This window comes from Aplysia californica, unplaced genomic scaffold (genome assembly GCF_000002075.1).
Source record: "Aplysia californica isolate F4 #8 unplaced genomic scaffold, AplCal3.0 scaffold00151, whole genome shotgun sequence".
Classification (NCBI taxonomy): Eukaryota; Metazoa; Mollusca; class Gastropoda; order Aplysiida; family Aplysiidae; genus Aplysia; species Aplysia californica.
This window is the reverse complement of record NW_004797421.1, coordinates 937,574-959,268: the sequence shown is the minus strand read 5'-3', so window position 1 is coordinate 959,268 and position 21,695 is coordinate 937,574. Positions and strand designations below refer to the sequence as shown.

The 21,695-nt window shown below is 38.0% G+C and overlaps 1 protein-coding gene across 1 annotated transcript in view; it reads left to right on the top strand.

Annotated features, from left to right (window-relative positions):
- Positions 1-14,816, top strand: part of LOC101851801 (transmembrane protein 184C) — a 16,282-nt gene extending 1,466 nt beyond the window's left edge. The window contains exons 2-10 of the mRNA XM_005097289.3: positions 1,352-1,388; positions 2,700-2,837; positions 3,976-4,043; positions 4,984-5,058; positions 5,781-5,874; positions 6,521-6,633; positions 8,646-8,748; positions 10,124-10,298; positions 13,450-14,816. Coding sequence (XP_005097346.1) covers positions 1,352-1,388; positions 2,700-2,837; positions 3,976-4,043; positions 4,984-5,058; positions 5,781-5,874; positions 6,521-6,633; positions 8,646-8,748; positions 10,124-10,298; positions 13,450-14,270 — 1,624 coding nt within the window. The 3' untranslated portion in view covers positions 14,271-14,816. The remainder of the gene's footprint in view (positions 1-1,351; positions 1,389-2,699; positions 2,838-3,975; positions 4,044-4,983; positions 5,059-5,780; positions 5,875-6,520; positions 6,634-8,645; positions 8,749-10,123; positions 10,299-13,449) is intronic.
- The last annotated feature ends 6,879 nt before the right edge of the window (positions 14,817-21,695 follow it).

The window sequence follows — 21,695 nt, the reverse complement described above, 5'->3', positions numbered from 1 at the left end:
AGGCTATAGCGGTGAACGCCCACCGGGTGAGAATAGCCAAAAGACTCGCCTGCGCTATTCTCACCCGGGGTGAGAATAGAGGTGGCCTTTCCTTAAAGGAAGTGGCTAATCTCTGGCGTCACGCCGGTCAATAGATCGGAAGCTAAGCTATTCTCCGGCGTCATAACTAGGCCTAGTAAGTCTACCTTTCATTATATTTTATCTATGGTAATTGTCTAACATAACTTTATTCATTTATTTCCATCGTCCATTTGCTTGTTTTAAAATAATAATAATAATTCTGTTTATTTAAACGAACAAAATTGATTTTGTGTCTGAAATCCTGTCTAGTCATATAGCATTGCTTGCTGTTTAACTTATTTTTTGTTCTTGTAATTTTCGAACAATTTAACTGATATGTTGCGACTTCAGAGCTTTCTTGTCGTATCTCCATTTTTGTAAACAGTGAAAATGTGACTCCTTCTTATGCTCACTCTTTTTTATGACATGTCTTGTCTTTTTTTCAGAATTAAAAAAAATGAATAAAAGAGACAGCCTCAATCAGCTTCTTTGGAGAAATAGTTCCGAATTTTAGAGCAACGTTTTTGGGGGGTTTGTAAATTAATTGATATAGTCATGGGGATTAATGAAAAAAATGACAGCAAATTGAAATGCGTGCGGTCTCAAGACTTTGAAGATATGAAAGAAATTTAACACATTGTATGTTACAGTTACTCAATCTAAATAAACACACCGTCACTCACTAACCGCTGGACTGACAACAACTCCGTCCTGCGGCACGCAGTCAGTTCCAAAAAAAAAGAAGTTAAACAAACAAAAAGACTACCACTCACTTATCGTTCTTCTTCTAGTCAAAGAGTTCTCCCAGACTGTAATTAAATACTAATGATTATATTATAGAAGAAAACACCTCTATATATTTGTTGCATATGCACAAAAATGGAGATGTTTTAGGTCTTTTGGAATTCAGAGGCTCATGCAAAAAATCAGAGCTATTTACCTCTTAAATTCTGTGTAATGAGGTTGACAAGTTGTCCATTTGGTGTTGCCCTGACTATAACTCTTTTCATTTGTCTTTTCTATATTTTGTCAGTTTTTCAAGCTGAATGCACCTGTGACAAAATCATAGGAGGAGCCATTTTTGCCTTAGTGTCGCAGTATCTCATGACTTATATATACTTATACCAAATTGTAATATATGATGTTTGCCGTAGTCTAGCATCCATCAATATGTTTTTGTGATAAATGTAAGTTTTATTTATCCACAAGAAACTGTTTATTATGTTGCAGTGCCATTGAGACATTTGTTTAACATTTGCAGACATCTTAAAGATTTTTTTTTCTCTTTTAGGATACTATGGATGGTTCCCATATACGCAATGAATGCTGTGAGTTATATATTTCTATTTCATTTCTATTGTTTTGTATGTTTGTGCACATGTTGAAATGATATCTTGTGACTTAAAATGAAGTTATGTTGTTCTCTTTGAAAGTACTGGTATGGATAGTTTTCAGCTGATTTTGTTCTTGTTAAAAAAGGCACAGATGGACTTAAAAAATTGAGACACAGGGTCTTTTTCTTCCCAATACTTGTCAGTCCTCAGGTTGTCTTAGACCTGCCATACTTGAGTGTGAGTCCTCACAATATTAAAGCCTCACGGCTTCCCACCACCTTTTGGTCATCATGCTGATATCTGGCGTTAATGCCAGATATACTTTGTTGGCAGGCCGAGGTGGTACGGTTGCTTTGAAGTTTCTCCAGGCGACTTTAAAATTTAATTCCAATTTTTGAAAGAATTTTGGTAAATGTCTAAAAATAATTTCATAGCTTTTTCAGAATCTGTGCAAATCAGAAGCCAAATTGCCGACAAGTGCTAGATATTGGCCGAGCTCATAGAGAAGTGTTTGGGAAAGCGATTATCGAGCTTTCATACAGTGGGTTCCATATGTAATGTTTACCTGTGGGGGTCAATTCATTGGTAGAATAACCAGGCAAATTTACATTAGTTAGTTTAATAAGGACCGTACAACTAGACGGTTGACAGATGGCAGTGTAAATGTGCAAATACTATATAAATATGTATATATAAAAGTGTTCTTTTTCGTACATCAGCAAAACCTGACGTTAAGCGGGGCTAGCAGTATAACCGGGGGAGGGGGGGGGGATACAAAGCGGTTTGACTTTAGTTTGTAAAATGCGTAGGACTTGCTGTTTAGTGGGGATATGGGCTATACAAATGCTGTTTATTAATCATTATTCTTCTGTACTTTTAACCTATCTAAGTGTGACATTTTATATTTTTTACTGTCATCTCATGATTTGCTTCCAAAAAGAATGACTTAGGAATATTAAATTGCCAAAGGCCCTTTTAAACTTTTTGCGAAAATAATAGATCTAATAATAATATTAATAAATAGCATTTATGCCGTGCATTTCCATTTTCTAAAAAATGGTCAATGGGCTTTACAATATAAAAAAATAAGAGGCTGAAGAAGAAAAATATTATAATTATTATTCTGCTGGGATGAGAAATCTTAAACTGGCTCACTCTTCTGTTAAAATGATAATATCATAGATGAAAGCTTGATTTTGTCAGTGCATGGGGTAATTTGTTTGTGACTTGATCTCAAATGAAACTCTTAAGTCGAAGCATGGTTGTTATAGAGCTCAACCTTATAATACCTAATTCAATTTTCAGTGGTTTGCTTTGAGATTCCCTGCAGCAGCCATCTACCTGGATACATTACGAGAGTGCTACGAAGCTTATGTGATCTACAACTTTATGGCGTACCTCATGTCTTTCCTCAATCATGAGTACCCCCACTTGGACATACAGGTGAAGAGATTTAGGTTTCTGTACTGAACACCGTGAAAAGTTTCAGTGACCTTAACCGCAACAGAAGATACAATCTGAAGAGATAAATACAGTATAATACGGATAGGGCGAACACAGAAGACTCAAAATCACACATCTGTCAAACTGTACCTGCGGTCCCGGGTTTTTTTTTTCTTCTTTATCTTTGTAAGATATCCCTCGAACTTCTGTTACCTTGAACTACTGAGGCCGGTCCCGACGAATTCGAGCTATCCGTGTTATACTGTATGTTGAAACTTGATGCCGTGGAAGTTTGGTGTCATAGTAGAAATAATGTATAGCTTGTTCACTTTCATCACTTTAGGTTAAGAAAATTCGAGCTCATTTATTAATTTGCCAATGCGCACATTACTTTGCATGGCTTTCCTGTAGGCCAGCAAACAAACAAAGATATTTTAAAACAAAAATCTTGGTCCAGTAATAAAAAAGTTTCTATTTTTTTTATTTGGGTCCTATATTAAACCCCAACGTTTAGGTGCACACATTAGGTCACTACTATAAATAATTTACAGTAACCTAGCCTACAAATTTCTCATTATGAGACCGCATTACCACCCTGTCCCCATAGAGTCTTGAATTTGAAAAGTTCAATCCCGTCTGTTGGAAAACTTTTCTTACGCCTGTGTTAAGCGTTGTGTTGATAAAAATGGGTCTACATTTGGATGTTTTAAATGTAGCCTATGCTGTAGAGCTTCATTTCTTTATTTTTTGACCAGCTGTAGGCAAGGATCAAAGAAAACGTGTCGGAACCTTAGTTTGCAGTGACATTCAGTAATGGCGGTTTAGATTCTGCTGGTCATTTAACTTTAAGACCCGCGTACAAAAACGGGTGAATATTAAATAGAGTGGTTTGTTTTTATTTTGTTTTAATTGCAGACAGACGAAAGTGAACAAACTGTAGCTTATTTGAAAGGCATATGTATGGGGTAGGGAGAAAAGAGAAAAAATGGGGAGACGAATTGTAAAGAATGCTGCAGTGTAAACAGGGCAAAGTGAAATTTTTTTCGATCAGATTAACTTAAGTTCTTTTATTTCTTATCCATTCCTTGTATTTTTTATTTCTTATCCCTTCCATGTATTTTATGTTTCCCATCCCCAGGTGGAAAACAAGCCTCCGGTGAAGCATGTGTTCCCTCTTTGTTGCCTTCCTCCTTGCCACAACTCTCCGTAAGCTTATGCTTTGTTTTGTACTTAAAGTGTTAGTGTTTTATACCACTTGAGGCACAATTAGATCTTATAAGAGCTTAAGATTAGAGGTGTTACAAGTGAGTAACAAACAAAAAAGATGGAGGAGAGATAAAGACTCGCAACCTTGTGTACATTCACATTCATCACGAAAGTTATGTAGAGATAAAGATGTCTTTGTATTTGAAATCACCCCCAGCAAAAACTTTTCTATAATCATTTTCTATAAGTATGCCAAAGAGTAGTCACTTTGAAGACAAACTTAAAAATTACATTTCCATACTCATTCCTTGTGTAATGCATCTGAATTTTTGCACAGTACCTTTCTAAACATAACTGAACCTGCTCGGACTGCTGATGTAAGATTCTACTTCCCATTTAAACGTGGGTGTGTGCAATCCACTACTTACACTGTATGCTTCCCGGGAAACTGAGAATGTTTCTGAGTGTTCTAGGGTCTGCTAGGGTAATATTGATTGTAAAGCATATAGAGCATGCTGTAAAGCGTGGATATGCACGCTATATAAATTACACTACTACTACTATTACTATTATTATTATTATTATTATTATTATTATTATTATTATTATTATTGCTACACTAGACTATAGAAGGATAGCTAAAAGTTGTGTGGGCCTTGTCTTCAGCTGAAGATAGAAAGGATTCATGTAATGCCTGACACCAAACAAATTTTAAGTTTGCTGTCTGATCCAAGATATTTTTTAATACTGAAACTAAATGTGATTGTGTCAAATTTCTATTTCTGATAATAATCTCAAATTTTAGAGGTCGCAGCACCTGTTTCATAGCTGCTGTTAGTGTTTTGTACTTCACATTTTGTTGCTTTTTATCTCACATTTTTATTTTTATGTTTGTAATGTCTCCTTGGAGGTCACTTGTAATTCCCATTGTTATTCTCAGGAAATTCATCCAGAGGTGTAAACATGGCGTCCTCCAGTATACTGTGGTGCGTCCTGCCATGACTGTGATAGCTCTGTAAGTTGATCATGTTTTTCCTTTTAACTTCTATAATTTCTGTCCGTTGATAAAATTATGTTGGTTTTTTTTTAAAGTTAATTTTATTTGCTAAATAATTTCTTTGAATTCTTTAGGGGCCAAGACATTTTTAAAATAGTGTTTGGCTGTGATGTTATACTGGTTAATGTGTTGTCAATTTCAGTGCCAGGGACTTTTTCTGAAGTCTCAATATATGATTGTTGCAAGATATCATTTGGGGTGGAGTACGTCTTCTGTCTTATGTCTTCCAGGATTTGTTTTATGCCTTTGTTTTGTCTGTGATTTCCATTTAAATGGGAAGTAGAATCTTACAGTCAGAGCAGAGTCAGTTATATTTTAGAAAGGTACTGTGCCAAAATTCAGATGCAATACTCTTGGAATGAATATGGAAGTGTAATTTTTAAGTTTGAGACTTGGCTTCAAAGTGACTGCTCTTTGGCATACTCATTTTAATAGATTGTTGGAAAGTTTTTGCTGAGGGTGATGTCTAATACAGAAGCGTCTTTATCTCTACCCATTTTCATGGTGGACGTAACCAAGGTTGTTAATTGAATGGTGTCGATTCAAATTATGAAAATCTTGAACACCTGGAGTATGATTTGTCCCATGGCAGAAATCTTAGAATTAAGCTCTAAAACAAATATAAAGTTATAGGCCCTTGAACTTTTTCTCGTAGTAAGACACTTTTTTCTCTGTTTTAGAATCTGCGAGATGTTTGGCAAATATGAAGAGGGCGAACTGAACTTTACCAATGGGTGGTCTTACATTGCCGTCATCAACAATATGTCACAGATTGTAAGTTGACTTATTGGTATTGTAGTCGTGTTAGTGTTTTGACTGACAGGTAGTCAGTAATTAGATAGAATGTATAACAATAGTCATGGGGGGGGGTATGCTGTTTTTGGATTTGTTGGAAATTGTTGTCGAAAAACTGGCAATATTTATTGACTAAAATTTTGTAATGTCTTCTTTTTTAAAACCTCAATTTTTCATCAAGAGTGGTTGGAGGGTGCTGTGGGTAGAACCAGTTTCTTTGCTTTCCCCATGTTGGCTCTGTCTTGGTCTGTCCTAGCTCTTGTTCACCATTATTGTGTGAATGTGCTTCTCTTTACTCAAACAAACAAAAATCTCAGTTTGCATGTGTGTATGAGATAATCATATTATATTGAGCTCTAATTGGCTGTGAATGGCTAATATACAAGTAAGCTTCTTTGTTTTATGTAGCTGGGTCAGTAAATTGCTATAAAACTATTAATTGTGGTGCGGCTAAGAAAGAAACTGACATATTGTCAAGTCACTACGAAAAGGAGTAACTCCCATATTTTTAAACATCTTGCAAAGCCGGGTCAGAGTTTCTGGGTTTTTTTTAAGGCATTAGAGATGTGTAACTAAAGCTTCTCATACAAGCCCAGTTTACATTTTGAGTGATTTCCTTCCTCAGCTCGCAATGTACTGCCTTATATTATTTTACAAAGCTTTCAAAGAAGAGCTTCAGCCATTGAAACCAGTACCAAAGTTCTTGTGTGTGAAAGCTGTGGTCTTCCTGTCATTTTGGTAAGTTAAAAGAAAATCTTATAGAAGAATTTGCATGGTGAGCATGTAATTATTTTTATTGTTATGTTTTTGCTGTAAAGTAACACCTTCAGCTTATGGTTGTTTTTGTTGTTCACATTGTAAAATACAGTGGAACTCGGATTCAACGAGGTCGCCGGGCCTGACCTAAAATCTCGTTGAATCCGAGTGCTCGTTATAGCAAATACAGTGGAAACCTGATACAGCAGGGATGGTGGGAGTAGAGAAAATGTCATGTTATATCCGATCCCTGTTAAATCAGAAATGCAAGGAAAATAAGCATTTGTGGACTAATCCAGCTGTACTTATTTATGGGTAGTTGCCCTTGCCACAAGTACCCACGAACAGGGGTTTTGGCACCAATTTTCTCCTTGCCTCCTTAATCCACATCAGAAGAGCTTGGTCCACAGAATCTGCATTGGGTAGTCTCATCTTCTTTCGATCCCGAGCGAACTTTCCATTGGAGTACGCTTCAACTATTTTCTCTCTATCCTTGATAATGGTGTGAATCGACCCTTGTGGAATGTCGAACTGACAGCAAATCTCTGCCAGTCAAGCTTGCTTTTTGTCAACAGCCTGGATTATTTCGTATTTTTTGTCAATTGAAAAGCATTTTCTCTAGCGCTTGACATTGTTGGTGACACATTACGCCACGCGCGCGTGTTGCTAGGTTTCGGGCTAGATCGAGGTCTGCAGCACACCGCAGCCCTCTCTCGCTTCACACGCTGCGTGTCCTTGCAGTGGCATGGTTTGCGTGGGCTTGCTCCATCGCTGCGTTACTCTTTCTCTCTTTTTACAAATTGTTTACGAGCCTTTGTCCCTGCTATAACCGGTTGGGCTCCGATGAGGCCCTGTTATTGTCGATAACTTTTAATAGAGACAAAGAGTAGGAAAAAACGGGGATTTAAAAAATCCCTGTTATTACCGGATCCCTGTTATTACCGGGCCTGTTATATATGGTTTCCACTGTATGAGGTTTTGTGTAGATAATTACAGGCACTGAGCAAGTAATGTGTAAAGAGAAGTAACATGTAGTGACTGAAATGTCTGCATATTATGATCTGTGTAATAAAAAGGCCGATTCGCTCAAATGTTTATCTGTGTCATCTCAATTTGTTTGCTAAAAAGTTGTGTTGCTGTGTAGAGCCTAGCATACGGCAACTTTTGATTCCATAGACCAGCGCACAATTCATTACGAAGATCTATGTCAAGACTAGCTTATCATTGTAATAATGATCAGTTGCCGAGGGGGAAAAAAAGACTGTGACGCGTTTGTATCTGCGACGTTCAATGCCCGGACTGCTAGTGCCCCCTCTCTCCTCGACACGCACACGCTAGAGTAGACACTTGCCCATGCCAACAACGCATGTGTTGGTATGGAAAAAGGCCGCTGATTGGTCGCATGCAATCGGCTAAGTAAATAATAGTACACGATGCAGGTGCAATGGAAGGTTTCCGTGAATAGATAAAGTTCGTTCTGGGAGAAAAATGAGCGAAGCCACGTCTGCGGGGCTGTTCATCCTGGAAATGACCTCGTTGAATCCGAGCTCGCTGATTTAAATGCTCGTTGAATCCGGGTTATTTTTATTGATTTAAAGAAGAAAAAAAACGGGGAATCTATCTCTTCTCGTTGAATCCGAGTTCTCGTTGAATCCGAGCTCGTTGAATCCGAGTTCCACTGTACAAGTCTCTTATTGAGTTTTTGGTTGTTGTTGGTTCTTTTTTTTATGGATTGGTTGATAATCATGAGGTAGAGGAATCTTAGACCAGTGTCCATAATTACAAAACAGTTCACCAAAATTTTTAATAAATGATTAGAAATCTTAAATGTTCAAATTGTGTTGATGAGGGCGAAGAACATTTTCAACAATATCTTAGTAAAGTCTGAAATGAACTGCACTTATAATGTATTTCAGGCAGGCCTTGTTGACCAGTGAACTGACGACATAATCTATACATGGAATGTAACGAATTGTACACCAATTACATTTCAGGCAGGCCTTGTTGATTGCTATACTGACCGAAACTGGAGCTATACCTAAGAATGGCACGTGGGTCTTCTATAAAGATGAGAAAGAAGTCTCCACAGGTCTACAGGTAATTTGACATTGGAGAATGTTTGCAGATTTATCCCAATGGTAAAATGCATGATGAATGTATTGAGGTACAGTCATGCATGGTGCATATTTTGAGGTAGTCAAACTTGTTTAAGACGCCCACCCATTTTTTAGGAGAAAAGTGGTTGCCTTAGACCAGGTGTAGTAGTCTTAAACAGTTTTAATATTATTTTTGTGTTAAAAAAACGCAAGACGGAAATGGGAAGTGGCCATTTGTACCGGTGATTGTCTTATACAAATGGACGTTAGAGCAGGTTCGATTGTATTTGAAAATACAGTAGACCTTGTTTAACACAAAGCCGTTAAACAGGAGTCTTGTAACCACAAAAGGATTTTAAATCTTTGATATTTTCTCCCTCTTTATTCTATACATTGCAACTTCCTGCAACACAAAGTCTGCTTAACACGAAGAAATTGTCAGGTGGTGCTATAGGTTTTTAAAAATTGTATTTTGTCAACTGAAACAAAAGACAAACAGTACCTTAAAACATCTGAGAGGTAAAGGTTTATGTTGAACTTAGGCGTATAGAAATTAAATACATCTTTAAAATGTAATGTCAGTAGGTCCTCCATTAATTTGAAGTTAACCCCTTGGTTGCCTTATGACGTACCTGGTACATCATGAAAGTGCTTAATTATTAGCGCTGTGCCGTACCGTGTACGTCATGGAAATTGGCAAAATTTGCTGCTCCTGGTTGCCTTTATGACGGTACATGTACATCACACTAATAATTAAGCTGGCTCTAATTCTTCTGTACGGAATTTACCCCGCTAAGGCTGCATATATTGGTATTCAGGAATAACAGATATGCATATCGGTACCAAATCTGTTATTATTTTTTTACTGCTGGGCTTGCAAGCGATCGATAAAGTTAAATGTAGGCTTGCGGACGGCCTCATGCTCTCGTAAAACGTAAACATCGAAATGGCTGTAAAAAGGCAAATAAATTCTTTATTTTTACCTAGATTTGCGGGTTATTCAAAATTATGAGTAAGATTGGAGGAAATGGGTACAAGAAAAGTGAAAAAAGTGACAATCGAAGCCCTGGTGTCGGAAATATGTCACGAGTGCGCTAGATCTAGACCTCACGTCCATTGATACTGAAACATTAGGCTGCCGTCCTGGGTAACGAGCTCAGCTGAAAATCAGCGCTGACAGTGGGAACGTATACCCCCTGGCAACGAAAGGGTTGATTGGATGGGTCTGTTGTAGCTCCTCCTTTTTTTTTATACCATTACATTTGCAGGTTTCCATTTGTCAATATTCTTACTTCTCAACTTTAAGGGCCATTATTGTAATCAATGTATTTATTTTAGATGAAAGTGCAACTTTACTTTCTTTTCTGCTGTTTCAGGATTTTCTCATTTGCATAGAAATGTTTCTGGCTGCGGTAGCACACTATTTTTCATTCTCACACAAACCATTTGTGAATCTGGCGGCGGAGCAACAAGACTGTCTAAGGTCGTTCCTCTCCATGTGGGACGTACGAGATGTTACGGAAGATGTGGTGGAGCACGCTAGATACATAGGTATGTCAGTAACATATCTTATTACCAACACTTTGTTTTCTTGTATCTGTTTACTTTCTCCGCCGACAGTGGTCACCCATTTGCTCAACTTTCTGTTCACCAGGCAGTCTTTCTATTTACATTCTACTGCATTTTAATTTTACCGTAAATTCTGACTGCTGGTGCCAGCTAAAACTTAATGTCAACATAGCTGCCACTTTCCCGCTAAATAGCGGAAACTCCGCTTCATCTAGCTTTTCCCACTACTTTCCTCCTTCCTCCGCTGGACCGCACTCGGTCGCAAATTGCGATACTTTTTTACACGCGGAAAACACCGAACCGGGAGAGAGACGAAAACGCAGCTTGCGCATGTCCGCCCGCAGCTTTCTACTTCCGATCTTCTAAGCCTAGCGCTAGTTTCACTTTGTTTATTGTGGAGCAACACAGTGTCGATCGGACATCGGGAAGTTAGCACGCCGAGTTGTCATTGAAAACGGCGTAAATTCGAGAGAAATTGATGCAGAATGTAAAAATAAAAGGAGCCCCGCTTGCTGCACTTTGCGTGCGATAAAGAAATCGCGGCCCGCGGCACTCCTGCACAATTGCGGTCCCGTTTGTTTACATGACGGCTATTGTGGCTGTTGAAGTGAATCTAGATCTATCTCTAGATATAATCTAGATTTACACATATTTAGATATCTAGATTCTAGATCTAGATTAGATAGCCTAGGCTATAATTTTAATTCAGATTAGATCTACACTCTTCAGAAGGACTAGTAAGTTAAGTGCAAACGGGACCGCAATTGTACAGGAGTGCTCAGTACAGCGGCAAAGGTGTTGCCTCCTTGATCCAATACTGCGCGCGCTCTACATCGATGTACACGTTTAAAGTGAAAGAAATCTTTTTATAAGACACCAGCTTGCAACGAACGCTGGATTTTTAGTCACCAAGTCCAAACTGTGTCAAATTGACTCAACAAATGCTTGTTAGTCTACTTAGTGCCTTTGGTTGTTTTTTTTTGTTTTTTTTGTTTTTTTTTCAAATACATTTTAATTCAGTTGCCTATGGTTAACAAATATGACAGTTTTCCCTTCCAAAACCATAGGCTAGATTTTCCAGTATATATTGCCTCTGGATCTCACTGGTTTTACTCCGGCCTTCGGAGAGCGCGCGTCCGCCTTCGCATGAATTTCCTCCTTTTTTGAAATTCCTGAGTGGCAGCTATGTGTCAAGTGATCTCTTTTTATCAAAACTAAGCTGACTACTGAAGTCTTGGAGAAGAAACAAGGAGAGTGTCAGGCGGTTTCATTTCAGCCAGGTTGAGCATTTTTCTCAGCCAGTGTTAGACAGATGAAACATGAAAGCGTTAAGTGAATCTACCGAGGACATGCACAGTGCATTTATCTATGTAACTGCAAATTGTTGCATTGTACTTTTGGATCAAACGACTTTCCAAGGATTTCTTTTATGTTTCAGCTGTTTCTTTACCCATTCAAGTATGATACTTATGTCAATTAATTCATAGTGGAGTGTCATCAAATGTATTTAGTTTTAATTTTGGTAATATTTAGATTTGGCATACTCTCATTTAAGTGAGAATTTTTTCTATTACAATATTCATTCATATAAAACAGCTTCCATTTTTGTTTATGTTGATATCGAGGGTGAGACATGCCTTTCTGTTTTCTTTCTGGACAAGCTAATAACAAGTTGTTGTTGCCTATCTACTTTATGTTGTTGGTGATATTATGTGATTTTTGTAAGGGTTCTTTATTTTACTAGGAAAGCTTAACTCATGAATTAATCCTCTTTGCTGGAGCCCAGTATTGGTATTAAACCTGAGACTGACATACATGTCTCTAAATTGGAAATGAAATCAAAACAGGTAAACCTATTTTGATAGTTCTTCATCTAATGACAGAACTCCTGGTGGGAGAGAGCTATTTGCTGAAAATTAATACAGTAGTCTCTGCCTAAGACCCCACCGCTTACGATCCCGGTTCACTTAAGATCCCGCTGTTGTAAGAAAACAGAATTTTTACTATGCAGAAGTCACCCCTAAGATCCCGCTCTGATTCACTCTGAAGGTCTACATTCGGCTAAGATCCCGCATTTCAGATCATAATTTGCGGAACAAAAACCCGGGCGGGCACAGCCAATCAAGCAAGAGTGAAAAGTTTAGATCAATAAACTGTCCGTCTCGTCAAAGATCAGCCACTATCATGAATTTGATCACATACACGTTGTAAAACTGGATGAAGCGATACAATGTTTGCCCCTGACGAGATCACACCGGGGTATGAACTGTCCGACGCATTTGTTTTCCCCTGGCATCGCACTCACACCTGAGCTCTCCCTCTAAACTTACATCACTCGCTGGGTGGGTAGGGCCTACACGTTCGTTCCAGGTGGGATCACATCGAACTGTGAACTCTTCCCCTATCATTGCAGAAGTTGTCTCTACTCCTGAATTTGTGAGACAGACTGAATTTTAATTGGTGTGTTCACAACGTAATGGTGTGTAACGACAAAGGCTGTTGGGGGGGGGGGGGAGTACTCGGTCAGAGATGGAAAGCTATAAATTTTCGACAGGTAAGGGGGAGGGGCAACTGGATACGCGTAGATCATGAGACTCATGATAGGATAAGTGAAAATGGCACGCCTCATCCCACTATACACTGTGATAGTTCACCAAGGTTAACCACTCTTTGCTCGCATACATCATAAACCCACCAAGCGGTCATGTCAGTTCATTTTAGAGTGGAGGGAGACCATTGTACCTATTGTGAGCCTTAGCATGGGTCACCATAGATTCTCCCCTGGGTTCGTCGGTTAAGATCCCGGTTCACCTAAGATCCCGCATTTCCTTGCTCCCGAGCACCGGGATCTTAGGCGGAGACTACTGTATAATATTATCGTCGTTGTATAGAATTTGACTAAGTGGCTGACAGCAGATTGCTGGCACTGTGGTTCCAACCGTAAGTTGCCTGGCGATAAGTAGTTAAAATAAATGTTTTACAAAAGGTCTGGGAATATTTGAATTCCTTTGAATTATAACAATATGCAGTTTATATGTCTTTCATTTGCGGTTAAATATACTGTAGGCGAACAACTTCAATTTTTCATCAAACAGTCAAATGAAATGTCTGAAATTTGTGTGATAATTTGCAGGACGGGGCATGCATAAAACTCTGAGTCGAGGTAAGAGGATGGGAGATGCATCTGATGGTGAGCGAACTCCTCTGCTCATCAATGGAGAAGGACCTCCGTCAGCATCAGGATCCAGCCTAGACAGGCAAGTGTCGGTACAGAACCAGCAGATGAAGCTGCCACCATCACCAGCTGTCATTCTGGACACCGACGGGACGTCTATCGGCGGAGACAGCCTGACTGCCTCTGGGCGTCACTTTGACAGTTTTGTCAACAAATCCACCACCTCCAGCATGAATAACTACGCAGATTTTGAAACCAGCGGTGAGTTGTTTGGCCCTGCCAGCGACAACAAAAGTTTGTCCAGCTCGATCAGTCTCCAAGCTTACGACAGTGCAAATGAGGATGGTGGTGTGGAGAGTAGAGCTCATGTTATTGCTTCGACTGTGAATGCTAATCAGACTGGTGCTTCAGCCCTTGATGAAAAGGATTTTCGTTTCATGTCTTCGGAGTCCTCGGTTGAAAAAAGGGATCAGGATGATGTGTTTGAGCATCTCGATGTGACAGAAGAAGATAGTGGAGGAGCGCAAAGGAATAGTGATGCTGACGAAAAGTTTAGCAAGGGCGATGGAGGCATCTCATTATTTACAGGGGATGGTGGAGCTGGAGAGAGAGGACATGTGGGAGAGGGGGAAGATTCAGGGAAGCCTATCGTAAGCCCTGACCCAGAAAGCGAGGTCCCAGACATGGTAGATTCAAACGTGCAGCTCAAGGAAAGGACTGACCAGTCTCTTGTAGCTGGTAATACCCACACTGGAATTGATGGCGCTCCTGTAGCATGATTGTGCAGTATTATGAATGTGTTGCTTGCTCTGATGTCATCTTTGTCAAATGTTATCTTGAGGGGGGGGGGGGGTGCATATCGTGGACCATATCCACAATCCACTAAGATGTTTGAACCAATGATGTAATCAGCCATAAATCTACTCAACTTCATATTGGGCTGTAGCCTCCTCCTTTTTTGTGTTTGTTACTCTCTTGTAGCACCTTTAATCTTCTGCTTTCATATGACCACATTGTGTAAAAGTGTTGTAATACTTTTACCCAACAAAATAATGGAGATTTACCAGAATTTGACTAATCTCATTCAAGAAAATGCTCATTATTGCTTATTTACTGCAACACTTTTGCTGGCAAAATATTGGGAACAAAATTTCTCAATGCTCTCTCTCTTTGACTTTGACTGAAACAATGACTCACTACACTTGGAATAGTTTTAGGCATATATGTCAAGACGTGGTGGAATCAAGCACTCATCAGTATTTGCACAGGTGGAGTTATTGGTATCATCTTAAAGCCTATTCATTTGTTTACCTTTTGATGAAAAAAATACCCATCTGTCTTGAAAAGAAGTTGAGATATTTGCAATCGAATCAGATGGGAGTCACCTGGTTTCAGCAGTAAAATTACCAAGAAAATGGCTGCCAAAGTTTGGTGACTTCCAATGGTTGAGATTCCTTGGAAACTGAAAATTTACATTTTTTGTTGTTTTAATCAAATGGACGTAAAAGGTATTGAGCCAAAAAAGGAAAACTCGAAAAAAATGGTCAGGCACACAGAAAAATGGCGGTTTCTTTGATTTTCTTATTTTGACGAGTGCCTGATTTCACCACAATGCCTCACATAATGTACTTTGATAATCCTGGCAGGCCCAGATGATTTCTAAACAAAGTATAAAATGGATGCTAGTTTAAGATTATTTTGGTTTTTTGCCAGAAGTGTAGCACTTATTTTTGATCTACCACCTTGTCTTTAGAAGACTTTTTATCAAAGGCTGAATTGGCTGAAGATTGTTAACAGTCATAATATCTGTAACGATCTAAAGAACTTTGTGTAGGCTTTTTCAGTGCCTCGGCACAAGTTATAGAGATGGTGTCTTCGTGTAGAAAAAAGATGGAATATTGTTATTATTTTGTCTACTTATCAAGTCACTGGGCCGTTGGATATTTATTACCAAGAAATAACAAGAATAATAAGAGGCAATCTATGGAGACCGAAAAGGGGGGCTCTCGTTGCTGCTCTAAGATTGTCTCCTTTCACCTCCTTTCCTGCTCTTTAGCAATGTTCTGTCGTCTGCTTTCGTCTCCACTCTCTGCCCCCACCCCTTCACCTCCTTTGCCTACACCTCTGGGCTCCTGACTTTTTCTGCAGCCTTTCTACTACTACTCTTTGGTATCTTCTTACTGCTGTCTTTCAGCCACTCCCCTGATCTTCTGGTAGGAAAGATCTACACCTAGCCTTCTCAGACAAGGGCGGAAAATATCGGAGGTCACATGTACAAGTTGTGCACGTCAAAGTTCTCTTAGTGGTCTAAAATCGATAAGAGTACGCTGTGGCAGCTACTCGGGTAAAATTGAAAATTTCCTACCTACTGAAAATGTTTAATGTGTCCCTCGCGCTAGTATGACCTTGCAGTTGCAAGCGCCGTAAAACACTTGCCCAAAAAAAGACCAAAAGGCAGAACATTTGATTTGTGGAAATTTTATCGTTAAATTTAACTGTACAACTTTTGAGAAGAGTCACTTGGCCCTAACAAGGAATATTAATTTTTATTAAGAAAATGGTAGGTTCTAAAGTAATGCCTTTCCCCTTCATAATCATGTCAGAAATGAAAAGTTTTCAGTAGGATTTGGACAAAGAATAATGTCATATCAAAGTGGAAATTTTCACCTCAAATAAAAGTGGGTTTTTTGGGTGTTTTTTTTTGGGGGGGGGAGGGGGGTTTGTTCACTCTTTTGTGGCATTATGACTGTTTCCCATTCCTCTTCTAGCAGGCAACTGGTATGCCATACATATGTCAAAGCCCACTGATTGCTTCGGCAAGTCTATCTCTTGCTTGACAGCGAAATTATGCCCTTGAACAAAATATGTCTTTCAGTGTTATATATTCAATGTAAATGAGAAATGACTATCTTTGTATATTCTATGAATGACCACACGCTTTCTTCATTCAGAGCTCTGATGTATTGAGTCCTTGTGCTCGGCATAATGGTTGTTTATACTTTTGACTGTCTGAGATGCTTTGATGTGTACTTGTATTTTATATCTTTTCATGAGTTTGTTGTTGGTTATCTTTGTTCATGTGTGATATTTACTTCTCTGCTTTCTTTCCTGTCTTCTTTTTTGCTTTTACTGCTGGAGCTTGAAGTGGCCTATTTGTGTCTAGCAGCTTTTTAAACAAAAGGGAAAAACACCCTACTCAGCTGGATTGATTCTCTCTTCATGAGTATATACACATGTTGCTTTTATCAAAATTAGTGCTTTTTTTTTCCTGTCAGTTTTTTGTTGTTGTTTCTTTTTGTTCTTTTTTTGTAATTGAAACAAATAAGTGATTTTACATAGAAAATGTTGTTTATGATTAGTATTAACAAATATCTAATCAATATCATTTATTAAGACATTAATATTATATTTTGTAGTTTTAGCACGATATAATTTTATTTAGATTTTTTGCTAACATACAGAAAAACAATTTTTGAAGAAGTTTACTGTTGATTCCAGGAAAACTGAAATTGCCTGAACTGGAACATTATAAACTTTTTTGTTAGAAAATGGTGTTTTTTATCCATCTTTAAAAAAAAAATGACACAAGTAATTGTTTAACTGTACCCTGCAGTCTTGTATCATGCAGAGTCTGCATTAATTGAGTGAAGGCTTGTCATTTATACTTTTCAGATGATGTGTTTGCAGGGTTGTTGTTTTTTTTAAAGGACCGTATTTATGACGAATAGGGCTTTGAATTCGACCTGAAATAATAGGCACTCAAGTTGAATACATTGTTGTAATGCGGACCTGAGTCAGCTTGCAGTTAATTCAGTCAGTTTTATCATTGTCACTTACAGGTTTTATGGAAATTTCAGACTGCTATGTCTTTTTAATAGATTTTTTTCACAGCTGGTTATCTTACGAACCGGCTTCTGTCAAGTGATTATGCTCTTTGCCATTACGTGCAGAAGACATGAATTCGATTCTTGTGTGGGGAAGATTTTTATTGGGTGTCTCCATCTGTCTGCTAGGGTGCTGTATACCACTAGGCTAGGGTTGACCCTGTTAATATGGGTAGAATCTGACATCATTGTGTTGAGGAATACGTAAAAGATTTTAATTTACAATCTGTCAGAGTGTCCTTTTACATTAATGTTAGGATATTTTTAAACATAGATTATTGCTGCTTATAGATCACTGACATTTGAAACATATGCATTTGAATCATGATTTCTATTTCAAAGTCTTTTTTTTCCCTTCATCTAGTCTGGATAATACTGTAACTGTAATATGACAATGTCTTTCATGAACCTCAGTTTTGAGTGTTGCCTCTGTTTTACTGAATAATGCAGGGTATTTTTTATATTCTTAGCCTATGAGTGAGTTGACTGCACAGTTTGATTTCATAAAGTTACATAATTATTGTTCTCTTTATTGGAAATGTTCTTTTTGGGGGGTGAGGGGAGGGGGGTTCTGGATTTGCAGTGTGTTCTGAATTTCAAAATCAAGCAGGACCTCATTTTTAAAAATCATTTGTGAGAGGGGTTTTATTTCCTTTTCAATCCAGTGTCCTAACTAGGACAAGTTCTGTACTTTTGAAATCATTCATTTATTTATTTATTTTTTACTAGTAGTAGTGGAGTGATTCTGATTGATTCAACGCTCAAAACTCCAAGAATATGTTTTATTAGTTTGTGCTCAGATTTACATTAAAAAATTTTTTTAGGGGTGGGAGGTTGAGTGCTGTTTTTACTTACAATTTAATATTGCTTTTTAAATATATATAGAAATGAAGATCTATATAAAGCAAAGCTAACAATCTAAGTAATGTACGATGCTTTAAATAGGAAAGTTACACCCCAAAAAATAAGTCCAAGGAAGGAAAAGAAACATTGATTTAAAAAAAGAATCAGTGTCGGGAAATAAAGAAGAACCAAATCAAAGATTGCAAATATTATATATGCATTCTAAAAATCAAAGAAATGAGTGGGATGGAAGGTTGTTCAAATACAGGCTGCAGAAGATCAAAAGGAGATGTTTTAATGGACAAGGGGATGTTTGAAATAGATGGTCAGAATACATTGGACTGTGTAAAAAAATAACAGAGGAGAAAAACCTGAAATGAAAAAAGTTTGGTCACCAAATCTCTGTTTCAGATCTTGTACTCCATAAAACTGATGATACATAGTGTGCATCTAAGTGTGTGTGTGTGTGTGTGTGGGGGGGGGTGTGGGGGGGGTGTGGGTGTGAAGTGTATCTGAGTTAACCTTCACTACTTGAATATCAGTGGGAAAAAAAGGAGTTTTTTGTTTGTCCCTTTGTCTCCATTTTCAGCTGAAGGTGTATTTTGTAATTTTTTGTCCTCCAGATTTTTGCTCAGGTATCTACTGTTTGTGCCTGTGTTTTTGGAAATATCTTATGTTGGATTTTATCTGTTTGTTTTTTTAATTTTAATTTTTTTTTTTTTTAGGGTGGGGTACACATGTAAGTTTGCAGGGTATTGCTTTTTCTAAAGTGTTTATATATGTATTGCAGCGCAGTGAAATCAGGCTCGTCGAAAATAATGAAATCAAAGAAATCTTCACTTCTACATCTGTTGAGCAATTGTTATCAGATTTCTCTTTTTTTGTTTTGGCACAAAACCTTTCATGTCCATTTAGAATAAAATTTCTGTATGGATTTTACTGAAAAACATTGATCACAGGCACAAAAAATTTTAATTTTCAGTTTCCAAGAACATTCAAGCTTTGACAGTCACCAAACTTTGGCGACCATTTTCGGGCTTATTTTACTTCTGACTCCAGGTGACCTCCACCTCCTTCAATGGTAAATATCTCGACCACTGTTCAAGAAAGATGGCTATTTTTTTCACCAAAAGCAAGGCAAATGTTCAGTCTTTATGATTATACAATTAATGTTATGTCTGCCAGAAAACTGATGAGTGCCTAATTCCACCATGCTGTGACACTTTCTATATTTTCCATTTGCAGTCTAGGATTTTGTTCTCTGAAAAGATCTTCACAATAATTGTTGATGGTGCAGGTTTATGGTAAATAGATCTGTTGGATGACGTAATGGCTTTTTTAATATGTTAAGTGTAAGTTAATTTGGATATAATTTTGTGATATCTTCTTTCCTCATTTCTTCCTTCTATCTAGTCTAGTCACTGTAGTTTTTGCTAGCTAGACGGTATGGTTGGGTGGTTGGCGGGTGTTCTGGTGTGGTTTGCTACTTAACTTTCCTTTTCCTATCAAACATCTATCGTCTTTATCTCCACTTCTTTTTTTTTGTGTGTTTGTTACTCTCTTGTAACACCTTCAATCTTTGGGACTTATATGACCTTATTGTGTTGCAAGTGCCGTAAAACACTTTCTAAAACAAAAGACAGTATAGCCTTTAGGTAGAGAAGGCATGGGCAATTCACCTTTGATTACTGAATTGACTTGTGGGCCTGGTTGAAACTGCTCATGGGCCAGGTGTGGCCCACACCTGCCAAAGAGGTTCCTATTGACAACCAGAACTGAAAGAAATTCTCATCAAGTGGAATTGTCCTGCCTGACTAGATAGTGTTCATTTTGAAAATCCAAACGTTTTGTGTTGCTTTGTTTTTGTATAAAAAGTATTATTTGCACAATATAATTTGATTTTAGTTTCTGAAGCATTAAAAAATGTTTTATTGTTGTAGATACAAAGCCAAAATCATAAACTTAAACAAGTGTTAAAGATGTGTTTTATGGGAAAGATTTATTTAGGAGAGGCCATTGTAAGAGAGCTTCCATGTTAAAAGAGGGTGTGGTGAGGTGATGTGTTATGTCTGTTTACAATGACACTACAGGGAAGTATTCAGGAGAGGAGACCTGGAACATGGGTTCAGTATTGAAGGAAAGTACCTGATAAATCTTCTGAAGATGTGACTCCGTCTGCGGATGTTGAGAAAGAACTGACAGCACTTTAACTGTCTATTTGGAACTTGACCAAGAACCCTAAACCGTACATTAATCATTAAGGTACTCCATGTTCAGTGAGACTACTTAAGCTTTCAATTTATAGATTTGGAAGGGTGGGGGGGATGGGTGAAATTTACTTTAACAGAATCATCAGGCTTCACACTTAAGATGCTAAATAGGAAGACCAAATATCTAATAATATATAACAAATCGTGAATTAGATAAAACAGTGACAATTGTCAATAAAGATATCAATATGATAAAGTAATGTTACCAAGTACATGTACCTAGGACAAAAATGATATTGAAATACAGCAGGAAGAAAACAATGGCGAAAAGAAGACAATAGCATTTGAATATATGTACATAGTGTCTTACTGGCATATGATATGGTCTTGCTCTTCACTGTTTGGTACAGAAGACATGAGTTTTGATTTCTATGTAAGGAACCATAATGAATCGAGTACACAGTACATGTATTTTTAGTGGGATCCTGTACCCCACTTAGTCCAAATTGGCCTTGATAGGCGAAACTGAAGCCGTCTACCTCATAAATTGTTTAAATTTGTATTAATATGGATATTAAAAACTTGTGGGACATACAGTGTGATTCTCCAATACAAAGACAATCAAAGGGAGAGTACTAGATGGTGTCTGTGGAGGGCATAGGCTTGTATTGTAATAATATCCTAGACCATGCACTGTGACATTTTTGAAAATGGTATAGGTTTAATGCCCCAGTCAATACTGGTACTAGTAGGTTATGTAAGAGGGGGGACTGTGATGTCATAAATCTTGCATGGTTTGGAGAGCGTCATTTGAGCCAAATGAAGAGGCAATGGGGAAAGGTGCCGCGTGCAGCTGACTATATCGAGACTGGTGTTTTTGCCCTTAAAGTTGAGCATAAAAGCTTGACCCAGAGTGTGTGTGTGTCGCAGTGAAGTTTTCATTGGTAGCGAAGAGCGGCAGCCATGACAGTGCATGGTCTAGGGGCACATGTACAAGTCTATGGTGGAGGGTTACTTGGTGCAGTGGATGGGCAACACCTTGACTGGGTCAGAGATTATTTCTCATTTTAATTACCGGTAGTAATATAAGAATACCGAACATGGGACGACAGCCGTTTATGTGGATTTATTTTAAATAAAATTCTTTTAAGCCTTTGGGGGGGGTGGATGGGAGAGGGGAGAGAGCTGTCAAATAATTTGAGCCGTATATTTTCGTGAGTAAGATTATTATTATTATTATGTCACATCACATAACTCCCGCCCCGCA